Below are 18383 nucleotides of genomic sequence, written 5' to 3'. Positions count from 1 at the left end.
TGGTGTGCAGGACACAGCAGACCACAACGATGCGGCCGACACTCTCCGACGGGTACTGGAGGGCCCCTCCAGAGATGGCCAAGCACCTGAAACGCATTTTGAGCACGCCAAAGCACCTCTCTATCACACCCCTGGTCGCTGCATGGGCATCATTGTAGCTGTTCTCCGCGTCACTCTGTGGCCTCCGTATAGGCGTCATTAGCCACAACCGCAACAGGTAACCCCTGTCGCCCAGCAACCAGCCCCTCAGCCGGGGGTGGCGTCCCTCGAACATGCCGGGATGTAAGACCACGACAACAGGTCAACACGTATGAGTCATGAACACTTCCCGGATACATGCAGGATAATCATGCGGTGGTCGCAGACCACCTGGATGTTCATGGAATAGATCCCCTTCCTATTGGTGAACATGGCCCTGTTATCTGCAGGTGGCCGCACGGCGACGTGCATCCCATCGATCACGCCCTGGACCATGGAAAAAACGGCCACGGCAGAGAAGCCCACTGCCCGGTCATCCTGGCTCGCCCGGTCCACTGGGAACTGGATGTAGTGGTCCGCAGCGGCATAAAGGCCGTCTGTCGCTGCCCGGATGCACCGATGTCTGCGAGATGCCAGACAGGTCCCCACTCGGCGCCTGGAATGACCCAGTGGCATAAAAGTTCAGGGCCACCGTAACCTTGATGGACACGGGGAGAGGGTGTCCTCCCCCATTGCCACGCGTGCCAGCAGGTTGCAGATGTGTGCCACGGTTTCCTGGCTCCTCTGGAGCCTCATCCTGCAGTCCCGGTCCGTGAGGTCCTGGTACGACGGACGGGGCCGGTACACACGGGGCCTCCTCCGGCGTCTCCATCGCCGTGGCGCTACAACGTCCTCCACCATCTCCTCGTGCTCCTCCTCCTCTTCGTGATCCCCCTGCTCCTCCTCCTCCTCGTCCTGTCGGGCGGGTGGCCCTCCAGCCTGGGCGCCTGCCGCCTACCCCTCTGTGGCATGCTCCTGTGTGGCAGTCTGCGCCGTTTCTCTGCCACGCTCCTCCTCCTCCAGGGCAACATGTAGAATAGCGGCTGCCGCCACGGCAGCCAACATCACTGGCTGATCAGAAAACATAACTCCCCCCTCCCCGGCACTGTCACCCCCCTCCCCGGCACTGTCCCCCCCTCCCCGTCACTGTCCTCCCCTCCCCGGCACTGTCCCCCCCCTCCCCGGCACTGTCCCCCCCTCCCCGGCACTGTCCCCCCCTCCCCGGCACTGTCCCCCCCTCCCCGTCACTGTCCCCCCCCTCCCCGGCACTGTCCCCCCCTCCCCGGCACTGTCTCCCCCTCCCCAGCACTGTCCCCCCTCCCCGGCACTCTCTCCCCCTTTCCGGCACAGTCTCCCCCTCCCCGGCACTCGCTATCTCCCCCCCCCCCCACCCCGGCACTCGCTCGCTCTCACCCCCCGACGTGACCAAGGGACTTTGGCCCATCCGGCCGGGAGAATATGGGCAGCCCCGGGGTCCATAGCGTCGCACCGGCCCCAGCCATTCTCCGAGGCGGGTGGCGGGATTGACGCCTCGCTGACTTTTTAACCAGTCAGAGACTTCGGGAGACGGCGGGGGCGGGATTCACGCCGGCCCCCAGCGATTCTCCGACCAGGCAGGGGGTCGGAGAATCCCACCCTGGTTAGTGGGACCATACATTTGCAAATGCCATTGCAGAACTGGTTCATCCATGAACTCATGTGTTCAATAAATCCGTGATGCCAAAGTGACTGGACACTATATTAAAAAACTGGGTGCTGTCAATCGAAGTGTTGGGTCCACCCTCTGAGCCGGTTTGCGACAATATTTGGAGGGGGCGTGGAAGCAGAACCTTTTATTTTTTTGAGGAATTTTACAACGTTGCCGTAAAGTGGTTAGATGTGGGTGGGGAAAATGTGGTGAAAGCTGCAGAAGGAGATTGCCGGACGAAAGGAGGATAAATAGACGAAGAGAGAGAGAGAAAAAATAGAACGAATTGGTGCATGGTGAGGTGGAGGAGGGAGTCGGCAGGAAATGAAGCCGGGGAGACTACCAGGGCGATGCGTTTGTTCTTTGGTGTTACATTGTAACCCGGTGCTGAGTGAGTGAATCGGGAGCTTGCACGGTGTAACCCAGCCCGGGGCCAGAGATGTCTGCACATCATCCTGGAGGAGAGTGGGAGACACACAGCCTGGATTCCAGAAGCAAGAACCACAATTCCGATAAATATAACCTTGCCTTTTCAAACTGTCCAGAAAAGAAAAGAAGAGTTCTCAGATTCCCAATTGATAGGTAAACTTCATTCCAATTCAGATTTTAGAAAAATCTACTAGATGTATAAAACATGGAGAGTGGCTATTATGTTATAGGTTGGTTTCAAATTTGATAAAATTCAACTATTCACCCCCTCCCCAACATAGCATCTGCCGATGTTAGAACTCCATGCTTGCCTGTTAATTAATGGTTAATAAAATGAGCAGAAAAGCACATTCAACCTGGATTCCCTCCCAGTGGATAACTCATTTGAATGGCTGATATCATTGCTGTTTAAATGTATGAGATGTGTGACATGTTGACTGTAACAGCTGTGAGTGCCACGGGAAGATTTAGCAAATTAGCACCTCTAATATTCTGATGCTCTATTTAAGTAGCATAAGATTTTCAAAAAGGTACTCGTTGGCTTCAAGAATGTGTTTTCAGCCATTTTTGGGAAATAGATGGCAATTAAAAGATCAGTATGACTTACGTGCCATGTACTGTACATTTTTCATTCTTTCTTGTGAATACGTGAAGAGATATTTGCCAGTTTCTTTCATGAAATGGTGTTTCTTTTGTGGTTGCTTCAAAAGTGTCTATAGGCCAGTAAAAATGAAGTTATCTTTTCTAAACTTGTTCTGTCCCTTTAATACATGACAACTGTTTTTTTTTTCAAAGAAAGAGACAGTATGGTAAGAAGCCATCACAGTTCTGCGTGTTGTACAAATTAATCCCCAGTGGATTATGCTAAATGGAGATGATGTACATTGTTGAAGTGATTTTAAAAAATATATATATTGTTGTTCAATGTTGCAGGTTCTGACATTGTCTGAATGCCCAGGATGTTGTTGTATCATCAGTATTATTGGATGGCTGTAATACTAGTTCTGTAGACTGTCATGTCTACTCTTCAAATATTCACAAAATGGTGACATAATGAGCATGAATCTTTCCTGTAATCTGCTGTAGGATATACAGGGGATGTAAGTATGCACTATCATCCCATTTGTCAGGTAAACAGGTGCCGGAGTGTGGCGACTAGGGGCCTGAGAGATACAAATCACATTGTGCTTCCTTCCATGTGTAAAATGTCTCAACATCCTTTTTGCATGCAAGGGGAGGGAGAGCCAGGAAAATGGGATTTTCAGGCAAAAAAAGGAGGTATTAGAGGAGATTTTAAAAAGATTATATAAGTTAGTTAAATATATTGAAATGGCTTTAAAATAATTTTTGAACCAAGTCATCTTTAGTTTGTAAGAGTAGTATAAGAGACAAAGCTTCAGGCTGTTTCTTTAAAAAATATTAGGGTTATTATTCAAGTTTTTCTTCATATAAAGTGATAAATATATGGCGTGGAGTTCTGGAAAAAGTAGTACAGATGAAAACCTGGAACTAATTTAAGAATCAACTGAATTCTGCAAGATGAGAACTTTAGTCTCACAGGATCGATGAATTGAGGTGAGAACAAAGAACAATACAGTACAGGAACAGTTCCTTCGGCCCTCCAAGGCTGTACCGGTCATGATACCAACCTTGGGCAAAACCCTCAGCACTTCCTTGTGCCATATTCCTCTATACCCATCCTATCCATGTATTTATCAAGATGCCTTTTAAATGCAGTTAATGTATCTGCTTCCACAACCTCCCCTGGCAACACGTTCCAGGCACTCAAAACTCTGTAAATAAAACCTGCCTCGCACATCTCTAAACTTTGCCTCACGGACCTTAAACCTATGCCCCCTGGTGACTGACCCCTCCACCCTGGGAAAGAGTTCCTGCCCGTCCACTCTATCCAGGCCCCTCATAAGTTTTTACACCTCTAACAGGTTGCCTTGCCATGCCTCCTCCGTCATTCTAATGAAAACATTGGTCTGCATGGTCTCTGTCTATAATGATCTTGTGACGGAATAATCACTTAGCAATAATGGTAGTCTGAAGAAATGACAAAAGTTTGATCAAAGAAAGGAGTTTTTAAAGAAGACTTTTAAGGTGGAGAGATGGAAGTGTTTCAGTGTGAAACTGAGGTCCGTGGAGGCTCCACCACCAATGGTGGGACAAAGAGGGAAATAACAAAGGACCAAGTGATTAGGCATGGGGAGATAAGGCTGCATGTTTGCATGGTATACAAGATTGGACAGTGTCATAGGGAGATTTTAAAGAAGAGAATAAGAATTATAATTTCAATGTACTGAGGCAGAATGAGCCATTGTTGACTAATGAAGATAATGATAAGGGGCAAGTGGGGGTTGTTGCTGAGGAGAGTTTGGATTAGTTGATCTATGGGAGGTCTGTAGTTGACATCAAAAATCTGGAGAATTTGAGTCCAAAGGAGCTAAAGCGGCAAGTATGGATTTCTGTACGGTTGAAGAAAGGGTAGAAGTCAAAGCCTAGCTGTGAGTGAGAAAGAATGCTCGGCGAAGGGGGAATGGAGCGTGTGGCAGAACATTACATGTTCTAGTCTTTGCAAATAATTGTCCTTCAGATGCTGAGTTGGTGGAAATTTTGGTTTATCTGAACTGTGATGTCAGGCATTGTATGTTAAGTAATGGGTTAAGAATACTATGGGAATCCAGTAATAATAGCTTCATTGAGAATTTGGAGGCAGTTTCTCCAACACTTCGGGTTGGGGGCAGGGTCAACGGAAATACCGATTTGGGGGAACCATAGATTTGAGCCAGGGAGGTGGGATGGAAATTTTCGGAAATGGAAGGAGAAGGGGATTAAGACACTAAAAGATTTGTTTCTTCGGGGTCGGTTTGCAGGATTGAAGGAGCTGGAAGCGAAGTATGGGTTGGAGCAGGGGGAAATGTTTAGATGCATGCAGGTTTGGGATTTTGCTAGAAAGGAGACACAGAGCTTCCCGGTGGAGCCGGCCTCCACATTCCTGGAGGAGGTGCTGACGACAGGGGGACTGGAGAAGGGGGTAGTGTCAGTGGTTTACAGAGCTATTTTGGAAGAGGAGAAGGCACCAGTGCAAGGGATCAAAGCAAAGTGGGAGGAAGAGTTGGGAGAGGATATGGAGGAGGTGTTCTGGTGTGAGGTGCTCCGGAGAGTGAATGCCTCCACCTCGGCGTGAGGTTGGGGCTGATACAGCTGAAGGTGATATACAGAGCATACCTCAAGAGGGCGAGGAGAAGATGTGTTTGAACGTTGCGGAGGGGGTTCCCGCTAATCATGTTCATATGTTTTGGTCCTGTCCAAAGCTAGAGGACAACTGGAAGGAGGTGTTTAGGGTAATTTCTAAAGTAGTGCACGTGAAACTGGACCCGGGGCCCTGGGAGGTCATATTCAGGGTGTCGGACCAGTCATGGTTGGAAACGGGTGCGGAGGCAGATGTTGTAGCCTTCGCCTCCTTGATCACCCAAAGGCGGATCCTGATAGGTTGGAGAGCAACCTCTCCACTCTGTGCCCTGGCATGGCGGGGGGACCTGTTGGAATTCTTGACTCTTGAGAAGGTTAAGTTTGAACTGAGGGAAAGGATGGAAGAGTTCTGCAATTCATGGGCATTATTCATTATGCACTTTCAAGAACTGGATACCATCGAACATTAGTTGGGCGTGTGGGTGGGAGTTTTGGGGGGAGAGGGGAATGTGTGTGTTCATGGCGACTATAGGTGATCCCTAATTCCTTTTTGTCATTTGTTTGTGTGAACATGCGGGCTAATATTTGGGGTTTGGTTGGAGGATGGGATCGTTGTTATTGATATGGGGATTGACATATTTGTTACTGATTATTGTTTATTGTTGGTGGGTGTAAATTTGGGAGAAAATGTGAAAAAGGAGGAGAATAAAAACATATATTTTTTAAAGTAATGGGTTTAGAGTCATTCCAATTAGTTGTCTCATTTGTGTCAAGTATCCAATAATTGACACTGATCTGTAAAGGGACTTCAGGTGGCCTTTGTGTCAGGTGATCTGATGTTAGAGTTTTGTGCAGACTGTTGAAGTAAATTAAAGGTGTTTGTGGAAAAGGAGCAGAACCTTAGACTCTTTATACAACAGCAGCTAAACATATAACAAATGGTATCAGACGATGGTTGCTGTGCAGATGTAAAGGGTTGATAGATACAGGTTGAAAGATACAACTTTTCCAGACCAAACCTAGGAGTGAGTGAGAAAAAAAACAAAGATAGTGGCTGAACCTAGGATAAAGATGGCTGGATATGACTACCCCCCGCCCCCCACTTATTTTCTGAAAGTGGATCGTACGACCAATGGAGAAGTGCAGTTGTTATGTGGACTAAAGTAACTGCCCTGGGAAAGAGAAAACAAGGTTTGGCATTGTGGAATAAAGTAACTGCTTTGGGAAAGAGAAAACAAGGTATGGCATTGGCTCTTTCTCAACCTTATGACAGTAAAATCCGGAGCAAAGTGTTTTCTGAGCTGGAATTGGAAGAGTTAGACTCAGAAGAATGTCTGCAGACTCTATTACGTTATATGGATAAGATTTACAAGAAGGATGACTTGTTAAGTGCGTATGAAGCATGGTCGGATTTTGAAAGGTTCTGAAAAATAGAGGATTTCTCTATTGAAGATTATATAATGGAATTTGGCAGACTATCTAAAAGGCTGCAGAAACACAAGCTGGGATTTCCCCAGTCTGTGTTGGCCTTTAAATTACTTGACTGTGCTAGAGTGAGCAACATGAATAGGCTCCTAGTTTTGACAGCAGTTCAGTTTGCGAATAAGGATACCTTATTCAATCAGATGACAGAAGCTTTAAAAAAAGTTTCTGGGGAAACATTTGATTCTGATGGCTCTGATGACCCAAATAGGTCAGCCTGCAATAAAGCAGAAAATGGAAGATACACTACAAACAGGATGTCGAAATTGTACGGCTACAGACAGGTTCCAAGACTATAGAAGGAGATCAGGACCCAGAAATTATGAAAACAGAAACCCAGTTAGAACCTACAATAGGAGGATGAACCCCAGAAATGCACGGGGCATGATAAATCAATGTTTTCGATGTGACTCTCAATACCATTATGCTTTCAACTGTCCAACACGTTATAATAGAGTGTTTGAAGCGACACTTGACACGGAAGAGTCAGAAGAGGAAAAAGATAGTGACCAGAAATAAGGCATTGTTCTTCAAGCAGTTTTATGCCGGTAATGAGGGTGTTGGTTGCAGAATCCTTCAATTATGCTGTATTAGACAGTGGCTGCACGTCTACTGTGTATGGAATTGACTGGTTAAAATGTTACCTGGACTCCTTGAATGCTAAAAATCATAACCAGGTTAAGGAATTTGAAAGTTCCACAAGTTTCAGGTTTGGGGATGATAATACTCCTGAAGTCGTTGGAAAGAGTGGTGATCCCTTGCACTATTGCCGTAGTGAATCATTTTATTAGCATGGATGTTTTACATCTATCTTTATCAAGGAAGAAGGTGCCTCCAAAATGTAGTTGATATTGGCTGGATTTCGAATTGATAAATAGGATGTACTAAAAGGGCTGGCTGTACCTAAAGTTAATAAGTCACCAGGACTAGGTAGGATGAATTTGGGGATGCTGAGGATTGAGAATCAGGAAGGTGAAATGAATTACAGATCTTCCAGTCCTCCTTGGATGCAGAAGTGGTGCCAGAGGACTGTAGAATTACAAATGTTACACCCTTGATCAAATAAGAGTGTGAGGAAAGCACAGAGGCTACAGGATAATTTGTTCAACCATGAAGATGAATAAATAGAAATCCCATCAGAGGAGAGCAGAAAACGCCTTCAGCATTCCTGGAAGAGAAGTAGCAGTGAATTAAACGTAATACAAAATCAAATGCCTCAGAACTTGGAACTGGCAACATTGGTGGAGAGAAAAACTGTGCTAATATTGTCATGACCTGAAACTGATCTGTTTCTTTTCATACAAATACTGCAGTGAAGCATGACCATAACCTGGGAACCTGTCACAGATTGTTCTTGGTGGCAAATAGTGTTTAGTTTATTGAGTTTCTAAATGAGATATGAGAGAGGGTTAATGAGGGTAATGTTGTCGATCTGTACATAGACTTCCAGAAAGGCCTTGATAAAGTGCAACACAATAGCTTATCAGGAAAGTTGACTCCCTTGGAATAAAAGGAAAAGAGGCAGCATGGATGCTAGGTGTCTTTATTCTTATACATAAAGGCCCCTGCAATAATGGCTAACATACTATTTGCTTTCCTAATTGCTTGTTTTACCGCCAAGGACTCCTACATTCCTCTAAATCCTACTGTTTACTTGACTGGCCTCTATAAAACAAATCTACTTTTATTCCTACCAGTGTGGATAATTGCACGCTTCCCCACAATGTACCACTACATACCTAAATATTTCACTGGTCTGTATCCCTTACCATCCTGCATCCCCACTCTATACTGCTTGTTTTCTTATCTATGTCATTGGGGTGCTGTTTCCAAGGGCTTGTGCAGACTTGATGGCCTCCGTCTGCATTGTAAATAGCTGAGTTCCAAATATTGATCCTTACTGAACTCCCTGCCATGTTGCAAATGTCCTGTTATTTCCAACTGTTTGTTTTCTGTTTGTTTATGAATCCTTAGATCAATATTAATTATTGCCCCCAATTTCAATGACGCTTGCATGGTCCTTTATTACCCCCCCCCCCCCCCCCCCCCCCCCCTATCCACACACACAGACTGCTGTAACCGTACCACTGGTCTATAGTTTCCAGTTTTTATTCTCCATTTCTTGAGCCAGGTTAGATTTGCTATCTCTCAAACCATATCAACAGTCCTAGAATCTAGGGAATTCTAAATAATCAAAACCTATGCAGCCACTGTCTCTGTGGCCACCTCTTTTAAAACCCAAGTGTGTAGGGCATCAGGTCCTGGGGATTTGTTGGCTTTTAGTGTTGGTTAATCTTTACTAATATTAATAATTTACACTTCCCACAATTTTTGGTATATTCTGTGTCTACTATGAAAACAGAAACAAAACATTTGTTTGCTGACAGCAATTTCTATTTGCCATTGTAATTTCCCCCTCTCTGCCTCAAAGTGACTCACCTTCTGCTAATCTCTTTTTTACATGTTTGTTAAAGCTCTTACAATCTACTTTTATATTGTTCGCTTGGTTACTCTCGTCACATTTCCCCTCAATTTCTTGGCCATTCTTTCTTGATTTCTAAATTCCTCCCGAAGGCTTGTTACTTTTTTATCTTTGTTTCTCTACCATCATATGTTTCAATCTGATTTCCCAAACTGCCTCAGCCACTCACCCATCTTTCCTCTGTAATTACCTTCCTTTAAATTTCAGATAATCTTAAAGTCAAAACCCCTCAAATTCTAATATATTATGATCACTCTTTCTCAGAGTACCTTTTTACTATAATACTACTAAGATTGTGTCATTGAACAATACAGGATCTAAAATAGCTTGTTGTTGAGTTGATTCCTCAACATAATTAAAGTCTGCCAAGACTAATATTTTTGTCTGTTTATTTCTACATGCCATTGACCTACGATCATTATGCTGAAAGATTAGCCATGATAACATTACCTACAAGTTTTGATTGCCAACAAAGTCATTGTATTTAACTTTCATTGGTTTTCTTTCAAAATCCTAAAGATTCTGGAAAGATTTCTGCAGACTGGAAAGTAGCAAATGCAACCCCACTATTTGAAAAGGAAGGGAAAGAGAAAATGGAGAGCTACAGACCTGTTTGTTTGACAGTCGTAGTGAAAATGTCAGAATCTACTATGAAGGATGTGATAACTGGACGCTTAGAAAATAATGATATGAATGATGTGATTGGACAGACTCCAGATGGATTTATGAAAGGGAAATCATGTGAATAAGTGTGAAGTTATCCACTCTCGTAAAAAGAAATTGGGAGGTTGGGAAGTGTTGGATGCCCAAAGGGGCCTGGATGTCCTTGTTCATAAATCACAAAGCTAACATCTGCATGCAGCAAGCAATTAGGAAGGCAAATGATTTGTTGGCCTTTTTATTGCAAGGAGATTTGAGTATTGGGGTGATGATGTCTTACTGCAATTGTATAGAGCCTTGGTGAGACTGCACCTGAAGGATTGTGTACAATATTGGTCTTCAGACAGGATGTACTTGCCATAGAGCGAGTGAAACAGAGGTTCACCAGGCTAACCCTTGGGTAGGCTGGATTGCCTTACAAGGAGACATTGATTAAACTAGGTCTGTGTTCTCTAGAGTTTTGAAGAATGAGAGGTGACCTAATTGAAATTTACAAAATTCTTAACAGGGTTTGACAGGGTGCATGTAGGAAGGACATTTCCCCTGGCTGGTGAATCTAGAATCAGGAGAGACTGTCTCAATAAGCAACAGGCCATTTATGACTGACATGAGAAGAATGTCTTCAGTCAGAGGGTGGTGAATCTTTGGAATTCTCTACCTCCGAGGGCTGTGAGTGCTCAATCATTGAGCAGGTTCAAGATCAAAATCAATAGATTCATGTATGCTGACGACATCAAGGGATATGGAGATGGTACGGAGAAGTGGCTTTTGAGGTAGACGATCAGCCATGATCTAATTAAATGGCTTAGGCTCGATGGGCCGAATGGCCTACCCCTGCTCCCATGTTCCTGAAGGACACAAGTACAAAAAGATGAAGTGACAAACTGAAGTCCAACACAGGAGCAATTTTCTTTCCCCGTTCAGTAATAAATGTGCACAATGGATTCCCATCTCAAAAATCAGTTCAGTCTGTTGAAAACTGGCTAAATATCTGTTTTAGTAGATGGATGGTTGAAGGCTGTAATGTATATTATTAATGATAATGATGGTCATAGATAATTGACTGTTATGGAGCAAATCATTAATATTCTGGTCTTCTGGAGAACAGTGAATGGATGGGATGGGGTTAAGTGTAAAATGTTCTGTACAGTAAATCCTTTTCTAAACACAGCTGTATTTTCTTCTGGATAACTGAAAAGACCCAGTTGTGTTTTTAATGCATGGGTGTTTTCAAAATTGGCACAAGAATGGTTGCAATTAAACCAGGCTTGTAGTACTATTAAATGCTGCTTGTTCCATTTCCGCTATGAGCTCTGTAGAAGAACAAGAGAGCTGAACACAACTCCCACAGGTGGGTGCCTCCCTGTGACAGTTACAACAGGCTGATGTCAACTGCAACCAATCCACACTGAGCATTGTGGGTGCGCTATCTCCCCCTTGCAGATGTCGTCAGTTTTGCTGTTAACACTTGCTGTGCTGAATGTGCTGCAGTGGTGGCACAATGGTTTTCTGCCTCTTTTCTGCAGCTGAAATGCATGAGTCCAATCTGCTTCCCTTCAGTTAGAGAACCCTTTCTATTTGCAACAGTCTGCCAAGGCTCTCAATTCTCCAGGCTCTACCCTGTTTCTGTTTGGTAAAATTTTAAAAAGCAGCAGAGAAACAACCTTGTATGATTTTTGTGTGTTTTTTAAAAACATCCTTTTCTGGTCACGAATATTTCTAGATGCTGGGCAAGGTTTGTACAAGCTAGAATAATGAAATCATCGTGCACTGCCTCTAGTGCAGTAATCGATAAAGGCCATTTATAATTCTTTTTGAGGCTTGCAATGAATCTTGCTTTATGCTATAGATCTTGGTGAATGCAATTGAAAAATAATCTTCCATGGCCTGCATGCCACCAAGCCCAGCAACAGTTCATTTGGTTATTGCACCAGACCCCAGGGAGTCCTTGGTAGTAATGTAGTTCCACAACATGGAGGATTCTTTCTTTATTCTGTCAAGCAATGTGGGTACCGGTGACGAGACCTGTATTTGTTTCCCATCCCCAATCGTCTTCGCGCTATGTTAAATTCGGGTTCTGTTTACCATCTCAGCTGGGCATAGAAGCTCCCACAGTATGGGGTGAAGAAGAGGAAGGGAAATTCTCCCCTGCCCAACATTTTTCCCCTTCAGTGCCACATCGTGTTTTCGACTGCTCGATTATCTTAGTACAGTTGATGGTTCCTTGCTGCTACATTTTGGGTCTGTTACAAATGGTGCATTTAAAAAAAAAAAAAAAATACTGTTTTTGTTATTCATTCAAGGACTGTGGGCTGCGCTGGCTAGGCCAGCATTTAATGCCTATCATAATTGCCCTTGAGAAGGTAGTGGTGAGCTGCCTTCTGGAACGACGGCATTATTTGTCTGTGAAGCACTTTCACATATTCACTGCCTGTAAAAGCTGTTACATAAATGTTTTTTTCTTTTGCTTGCATATCTGATGAAATCGGGATTTCAGCTCAACTTGCTTGTTGTCCTTGTAGGTGAAAAGCTATGTGAGATGCAAATAGAGCTGCTGTCATCAACAGGAATGCTTTTCAATTGTGATTTAGGTCAAAGAAATCCACTCCGGCTCACCCCGTCACTGCTACCACATTGTGACATCTTGTTTAAAAATCGTCTTGCTTACTATCATTTTTCATGCATGTCAATAATTCAGTGACGAGTCTAGTTAAAGTTGACATCAAATTTTTGCACTTTTATTATCTATTAGATTTAACGGGCTTCAAGTCTGAAACGTCTGTGAGAATTCAAAATGAGCAGTGGGTAGTCTCAAGCTACTAGTTCTGAAGTTGCAGTACAAAACTGTAATTCAATACATTTGAGCAATAAATTATCAATTTCACTTGCAAATGGCATAAAAGCAGTAGATGTCTGAAATGGAAATGTCAAGCTAGTACAGTTCGAACTTTCTGTGGCAAGGATTTTGGCAAACTTGCCACAACAGACAGAGCATTGCTTTGCATTTAATCCATAATGTACCATTTGGGGAATACGTTTTACTGACAAAATGAGAAATGTTCCAAGACCCTCATCTTTACATGAAGGGTGATATTTAACTTATCCATCTTTCTCCACTTGCTATATAGACTCAGCTGACTTATTTTGACAACATTGGACTGGATGGGACTGAGTACAGAAGAGCCTGCATATTCTGAAGACACCAATCATGTACAGCCTTGCTGGAGAAAGGCTTCCTGGGCAGGATGTCGAACCCTGCTCGCGTCCTCTGTCCCAGGCTCGTGTATACTTGGAGCAGATCCGGAGCCGAGTGTCTCCCAGCGTACAGGAGGGCCATCAGGCAACCAGAAGCACAGCCACCAAACGAGACTACCTCGTTGATGCAGCAAAGCAGATCCGCTTAGCGCTGGACCGAGAAGTCAATGAGGATTATGAAGCTGCATTTAACTATTACAAGAATGGCGTGGATCTTCTCCTGAAGGGAGTGCAAGGTATACGTTTTATTTAGAGCTTAAAAGTGTTTAGTAATTTGGGAAAAGATATGAATACTGAGGCATCTTCTGATTTTTGATGAACAGTAGACACTTGGCAATCATATTATTGTTTTGACAAATAAACCTTCACAACAAAATCCTCTTGGACTCCACTGTTACAGTACTATATTTTAAAGTGGTGCCTTCTTTATTCACACACTTAGAAAATCTTCTTATTTGTTGTAGTGTCACTAATATCTCACTAATAATACTCAGTACCATAAGTGGTAATACAGTCAGGATAGTTCCAGTTTTGATCACAGTCTGTGTTAGGCTAGCAATCTTAGCTAGGTTGGCAATGAAAATAGTCTGCTTAACTTCAGTGCCTGAAGTTAGAGTTCCTGCCGTTAATTACTGCAATCAGAAACAGTGGAAGAAAAGCTCTGTGGAATATTTAGTTTTTCAACTAAGGACTAATTTGCAGTGAATTGTCCCAAAACACGTTGTGTCATTTCTGCTTGACATTATGGCAGGAAAAATTGAGTGTTCTCTCCTTTTCCCCAGAATTAGTCAGTGCTTCTTTTACTTCTAACTAATGGCAGTCCCTCAGAACAAGGGGAACGTTTGCCACAGAGTCCTAGAGTGAAAAAAGGAAGAGAGAGGCTGTAAACAATGAAGGTGAAGACGGTGCCAGGTATAGGAGGTGAAAAAGGGAAAGTAAAACACTAAGGGAGAAAGAGCATATGAACAAGAGTAGGCCATTCGGCCCCTCCACCATTTAATAAGATCGTGGCTGACCTGATAGTAAACTTACATCTGTATACTCCCTAGCCTTATTAAATATTGCCCCCTTGCTTACCAAGAATCTATCCACCTTGACCTTAAAAAAAATATTCAACTGTCTTTTCAGGAAGAGAGTTCCAAAGACTCTCAACCCTCTGAGAGAAAACATTTATTCTGCTCCTCCATTTCAAATGGGCAACCCTTTTATTATAAACAGTGACCCTTATTTCTTGCTGCTCTCACAAAAGGAAATATCCTCTCCATATCAACCCTGTCAAGACCCCTTATGGTCTTTTATGTTTCAATCAAGTTGCCTCTTACTCTCCTAAACTCCAGGGCATATAAACCTACCCTGATCAACCTTTTCTCCAAAAAAACTCATCCATTCCAGATATTTGGCTGGTAAACTTTCTTTGACTTGTTTCCAATATGTTTATATCCTTCTTGAAATAAGAGTACTCCAAATGGGATCCCATTGGTGCTTTGTATAACTGAAACACAATCTCCCTACTTTTATATTGAATTCCCCCACGATAAATTATATTTTGTTAGCTTTCCTAATTACTTGCTGTATCTGCATTATGGGCTTTTGCAATTCATGCACTATGACACTCAAATCAAAGTTCTGCACTCTCTCCATTTAGATAATATGCTTCTCCTTTATCCTTCCTGAACAAACAAAGAACAAAGAAAAGTACAGCATCGGAACAGGCCCTTCGGCCCTCCAAGCCTGTGCCAACCATGCTGCACGTCTAAACTAAAATCCTCTACACTTCCTGGGTCCGTATCCTTCTATTTCCCATCCTATTCGTGTATTTGTCAAGATGCCCCTTGAATGTCACAATCGTCCCTGCTTCCACCACCTACTCCGGCAGCGAGTTCCAGGCACCCACTACCCGCTGTTTTTAAAAAAACTTGCCTCGTACATCTCCTCTAAACCTTGCCCCTCGCACCTTAAACCTATGCCCTCTAGTAATTGACCCCTCTATCCTGGGAAAAAGCCTCTGACTATCCACTCTGTCTATGCCCCTCATAATTTTGTAGACCTCTATCAGGTCGCCCCTCAACCTCTGTCGTTCCAGTGAGAACAAACCGAGTTTATTCAGTCGCTCCTCCTAGCTAATGCCCTCCATACCAGGCGACATCCTGGTAAATCGTTCTGCACCTTCTCTAAAGCCTCCACATCCTTCTGGTAGTGTGGCGACCAGAATTGAACACTATACTCCGACTCCTTTACAATTTAACATTTCCCCACATTACATTGGGGATGTCAGGATTCTGGGGCGGTATTCTCCCCTACCCGGCGGGGCAGGAGGTCACGGCATAAAGGAGTGGCGCCAGCCATTCCAGTGTCGGGCCTCCCCAAAGGTGCGGAATTCTCCGCACCTTTAGGGGCTAGGCCCGCGCCGGAGTGGCTCCCGCTCTGCCAACTGGCGCCAACAGCCTTTGGCGCACGCCCACCGCCGTTGGGGCTGACCGAAAGGCCTTCGCCGGTCGGCGTGCGTCCGCGCATGCGCCGGAGCGTCAGAGGGGGTCTCTTCCGCCTCCGCCATGGTGGAGGCCGTGGCGGCGGCGGAAGAAAAAGAGTGCCCCCACGGCACAGGCCCGCCCTCCGATCAATGGACCCCGATCGCGGGCCAGGCCACCGTGGGGGCACCCACCAGGGTCCAATCGCCCCTCGCCCCCCCCCCCCCCCCCCCACCCCCAGGACCCCGGGGCCCGCTCGCGCCGCCTGCTCCCGACGGCACAGAGGTGGTTTAAACCACGTCAGCGGGAGAGGCCCGACAGCGGCGGGACTTCGGCCCATCGTGGGCCGGAGAATCTCCACGGGGGGCCCGCTAACCGGCGCGGGAGGCCCGCCGACCTGCGAGGCGCGATTCCTGCCCCCGCCGATTCCTGGGTGGGGGAGTATTCCGGCCACGGCGGGGGCGGGATTTACGAAGGCCCCGGGCGATTCCCCGACCCTGCGGGGGGTTGGAGAATTCCGGCCCGATCTTTCATTTTACTCATAACACAGTGGTTAGCACTGTTGCTTAACAGCGCTAGGGTCCTGGGTTCAATTCCCGGCTTAGATCACTGTCTGCGTGGATTTCCATATATTTGCACAGTCCAAAGATGTGCAGATTAGGTGGATTGGCCATGCTAAATTGCCCTTAGTGTCCAAAAAGGTTAGGTGGGGTTACTGCGTTACGGGGATAGGGTGGAGGTGTGGCCTTAAGTAGGGTGCTCTTTCCAAGGGCCGGTGCAGACTCAGTGGGCCAAATGGCCTCCTTCTGCACTCCTAGATTATCATAGAATTTACAGTGCAGAAGGAGGCCATTCGGCCCATCGAGTCTGCACCCGCTCCTGGAAAGAGCGCCCTACCCAAGGTCAACACCTCCACCCTATCCCCATAACCCAGTAACCCCACCCAACATTAAGGGCAATTTTGGACACAAAGAGCAATTTAACATGGCCAATCCACCTAACCTGCACATCTTTGGACAGTCGGAGGAAACTGGAGCACCCGGAGTAAACCGACGCACACACATGGGAGGATGTGCAGACTCCGCACAGACAGTGACCCAAGCCGGAATCAAACCTGGGACCCTGGAGCTGTGAAGTGCTATCCACAATGCTACCGTGCTGCACTGTAAATTCTATGTCTATTGTGATATGAAAAATTGCTTCCTTGGTGTATGACATGGTAATTCTTTGCAAAAGAAGAAATTCTCTTTGATAGAATCCCCAACAACATACTTGACATTGGCTAAGAGTTGCCAGGTTCCGCTAATATTTGTGGTGTCATCAAACTGCAGGGCAAATTTTTCACTCATTTCAAATGGGATTAGTTTTATCCTGTTCTTATAATCTGTACTCTCATCTGATTTATTGTTACATTTATACTCTCTATCCCTTCCTGTCACGGTGTGTTTTTCATTTCCTTTAATAATACCTTTCTCTTTTTGCCTTGTCTCAACTCTTTGATTTATTACAGCTTCACATATTTGATCCTTTGGCCACACTACTTTAAATCTACTTCCTAGTTATGTGGCTCGCAAGAAGACCGGTCCCATCACTGTTCAGGTGTAGATTGTCTGGATGGTACAAATCCCACACTCCCCATTATTGGTGCAAATGCATTTTTTTAAAAAACACATTCCACAACTGGAGTCTGTTGGTCAATCATTTCCACTGGCCATCTTTGACCTGTCCGTTATTAATTAGGCATGTATAACTTGAGGTGGAAGAAATAAGATGGGGCTCAAGTAGGCTATCCAATATTGTGGCCTACTATGTAATAGGTTAACTAATCTTGAGGGTGGGGTGCCATGATTTAGTGTTCTTGGTTATGGCGGGGAAGATTATCCGGTTCTTTGTTGAGTCTGGATAAGATAAGGGGTAAGTTATTTGTGGTGCCTTTCATGTCGAGCAGCTTAGTGACATTCACTCTGGATCTGGAGTAGCATGTTCATGAAGTAACAATGTGATTGACACTTGAATGCCCTCTGAAATGACCTAGCAAGCCATTCTATTCTTGGACAATCAGGTATGGACAATAAATGCTGACCCAGTCAGCAACGCCCACATCCCATGAATAATGAATGGGTTTATGAGTAACTAAGGGCTCTTTGGCAGGGGTGCTTGTCTGCTACCTGTGGATCTATAACCCACCACAATACATATATGACAAGGGGAGAGAAATAGAGAAATAACACTTGGTAGGAACGAGAGATGTAGAGAGAACATGAAAATTCAGAATTAATGCGTAGTACACAAATATTTAGATAGTTGATAATAGTTATTGTTTACATGGTGAAGCAGAACATAATCTGGATAGGTTTGGTTGAAGCCAGAGTCTGGATAACAAATTTGTGGAGTCTACTTTTCTCCCATGGCATCACTGAAATAAAGAAATTGAGGTTTTGCTGCAGGTTCATCTCTTCATGGGAGGTGGAGAATAACTAGGGACATTGGTTTAAAAGGATTGTCAGAAGGGTTAGAGAGAGTTCAGAAAGTTTTTTTTTTACCTAGATGGTGGTTGGAATCTGGAGCTTGCTGCCTGATAGGGTGGTAGAAGCAGAAACCCCGATCCCATTTACTAAGTTAACGTTCTCCCAAGCGCATTTCCTACAGGAAAGGGGTGAAGCTGAACTGCTGTTTTTCAGCTTTGCACAGACACCATGGGCTA

At 44.8% G+C, this 18383-nt stretch overlaps 1 protein-coding gene across 4 annotated transcripts in view; it reads left to right on the top strand.

Moving 5' to 3' along the window:
* rps6kl1 (ribosomal protein S6 kinase-like 1) overlaps nucleotides 1-18383 on the top strand; it is a 69686-nt gene that overhangs the window by 26183 nt on the left and 25120 nt on the right. Inside the window, exons 1-2 of one of the 4 annotated variants that reach the window (XM_038774454.1) lie at nucleotides 1881-2286; nucleotides 13083-13447. In XM_038774454.1, coding sequence (XP_038630382.1) covers nucleotides 13165-13447 — 283 coding nt within the window. In that variant the 5' untranslated portion in view covers nucleotides 1881-2286; nucleotides 13083-13164. Of the gene's footprint in view, nucleotides 1-1880; nucleotides 2288-13082; nucleotides 13448-18383 lie in introns of those variants that run through there. The other 3 variants (XM_038774445.1, XM_038774430.1, XM_038774438.1) reach the window with 3 other exon arrangements.

The sequence above is a fragment of the Scyliorhinus canicula genome, chromosome 2, assembly GCF_902713615.1.
Source record: "Scyliorhinus canicula chromosome 2, sScyCan1.1, whole genome shotgun sequence".
Taxonomy (NCBI): Eukaryota; Metazoa; Chordata; class Chondrichthyes; order Carcharhiniformes; family Scyliorhinidae; genus Scyliorhinus; species Scyliorhinus canicula.
The sequence above is the reverse complement of the archived record's forward strand: the minus strand, read 5'-3'. Positions and strand labels throughout refer to the sequence as shown.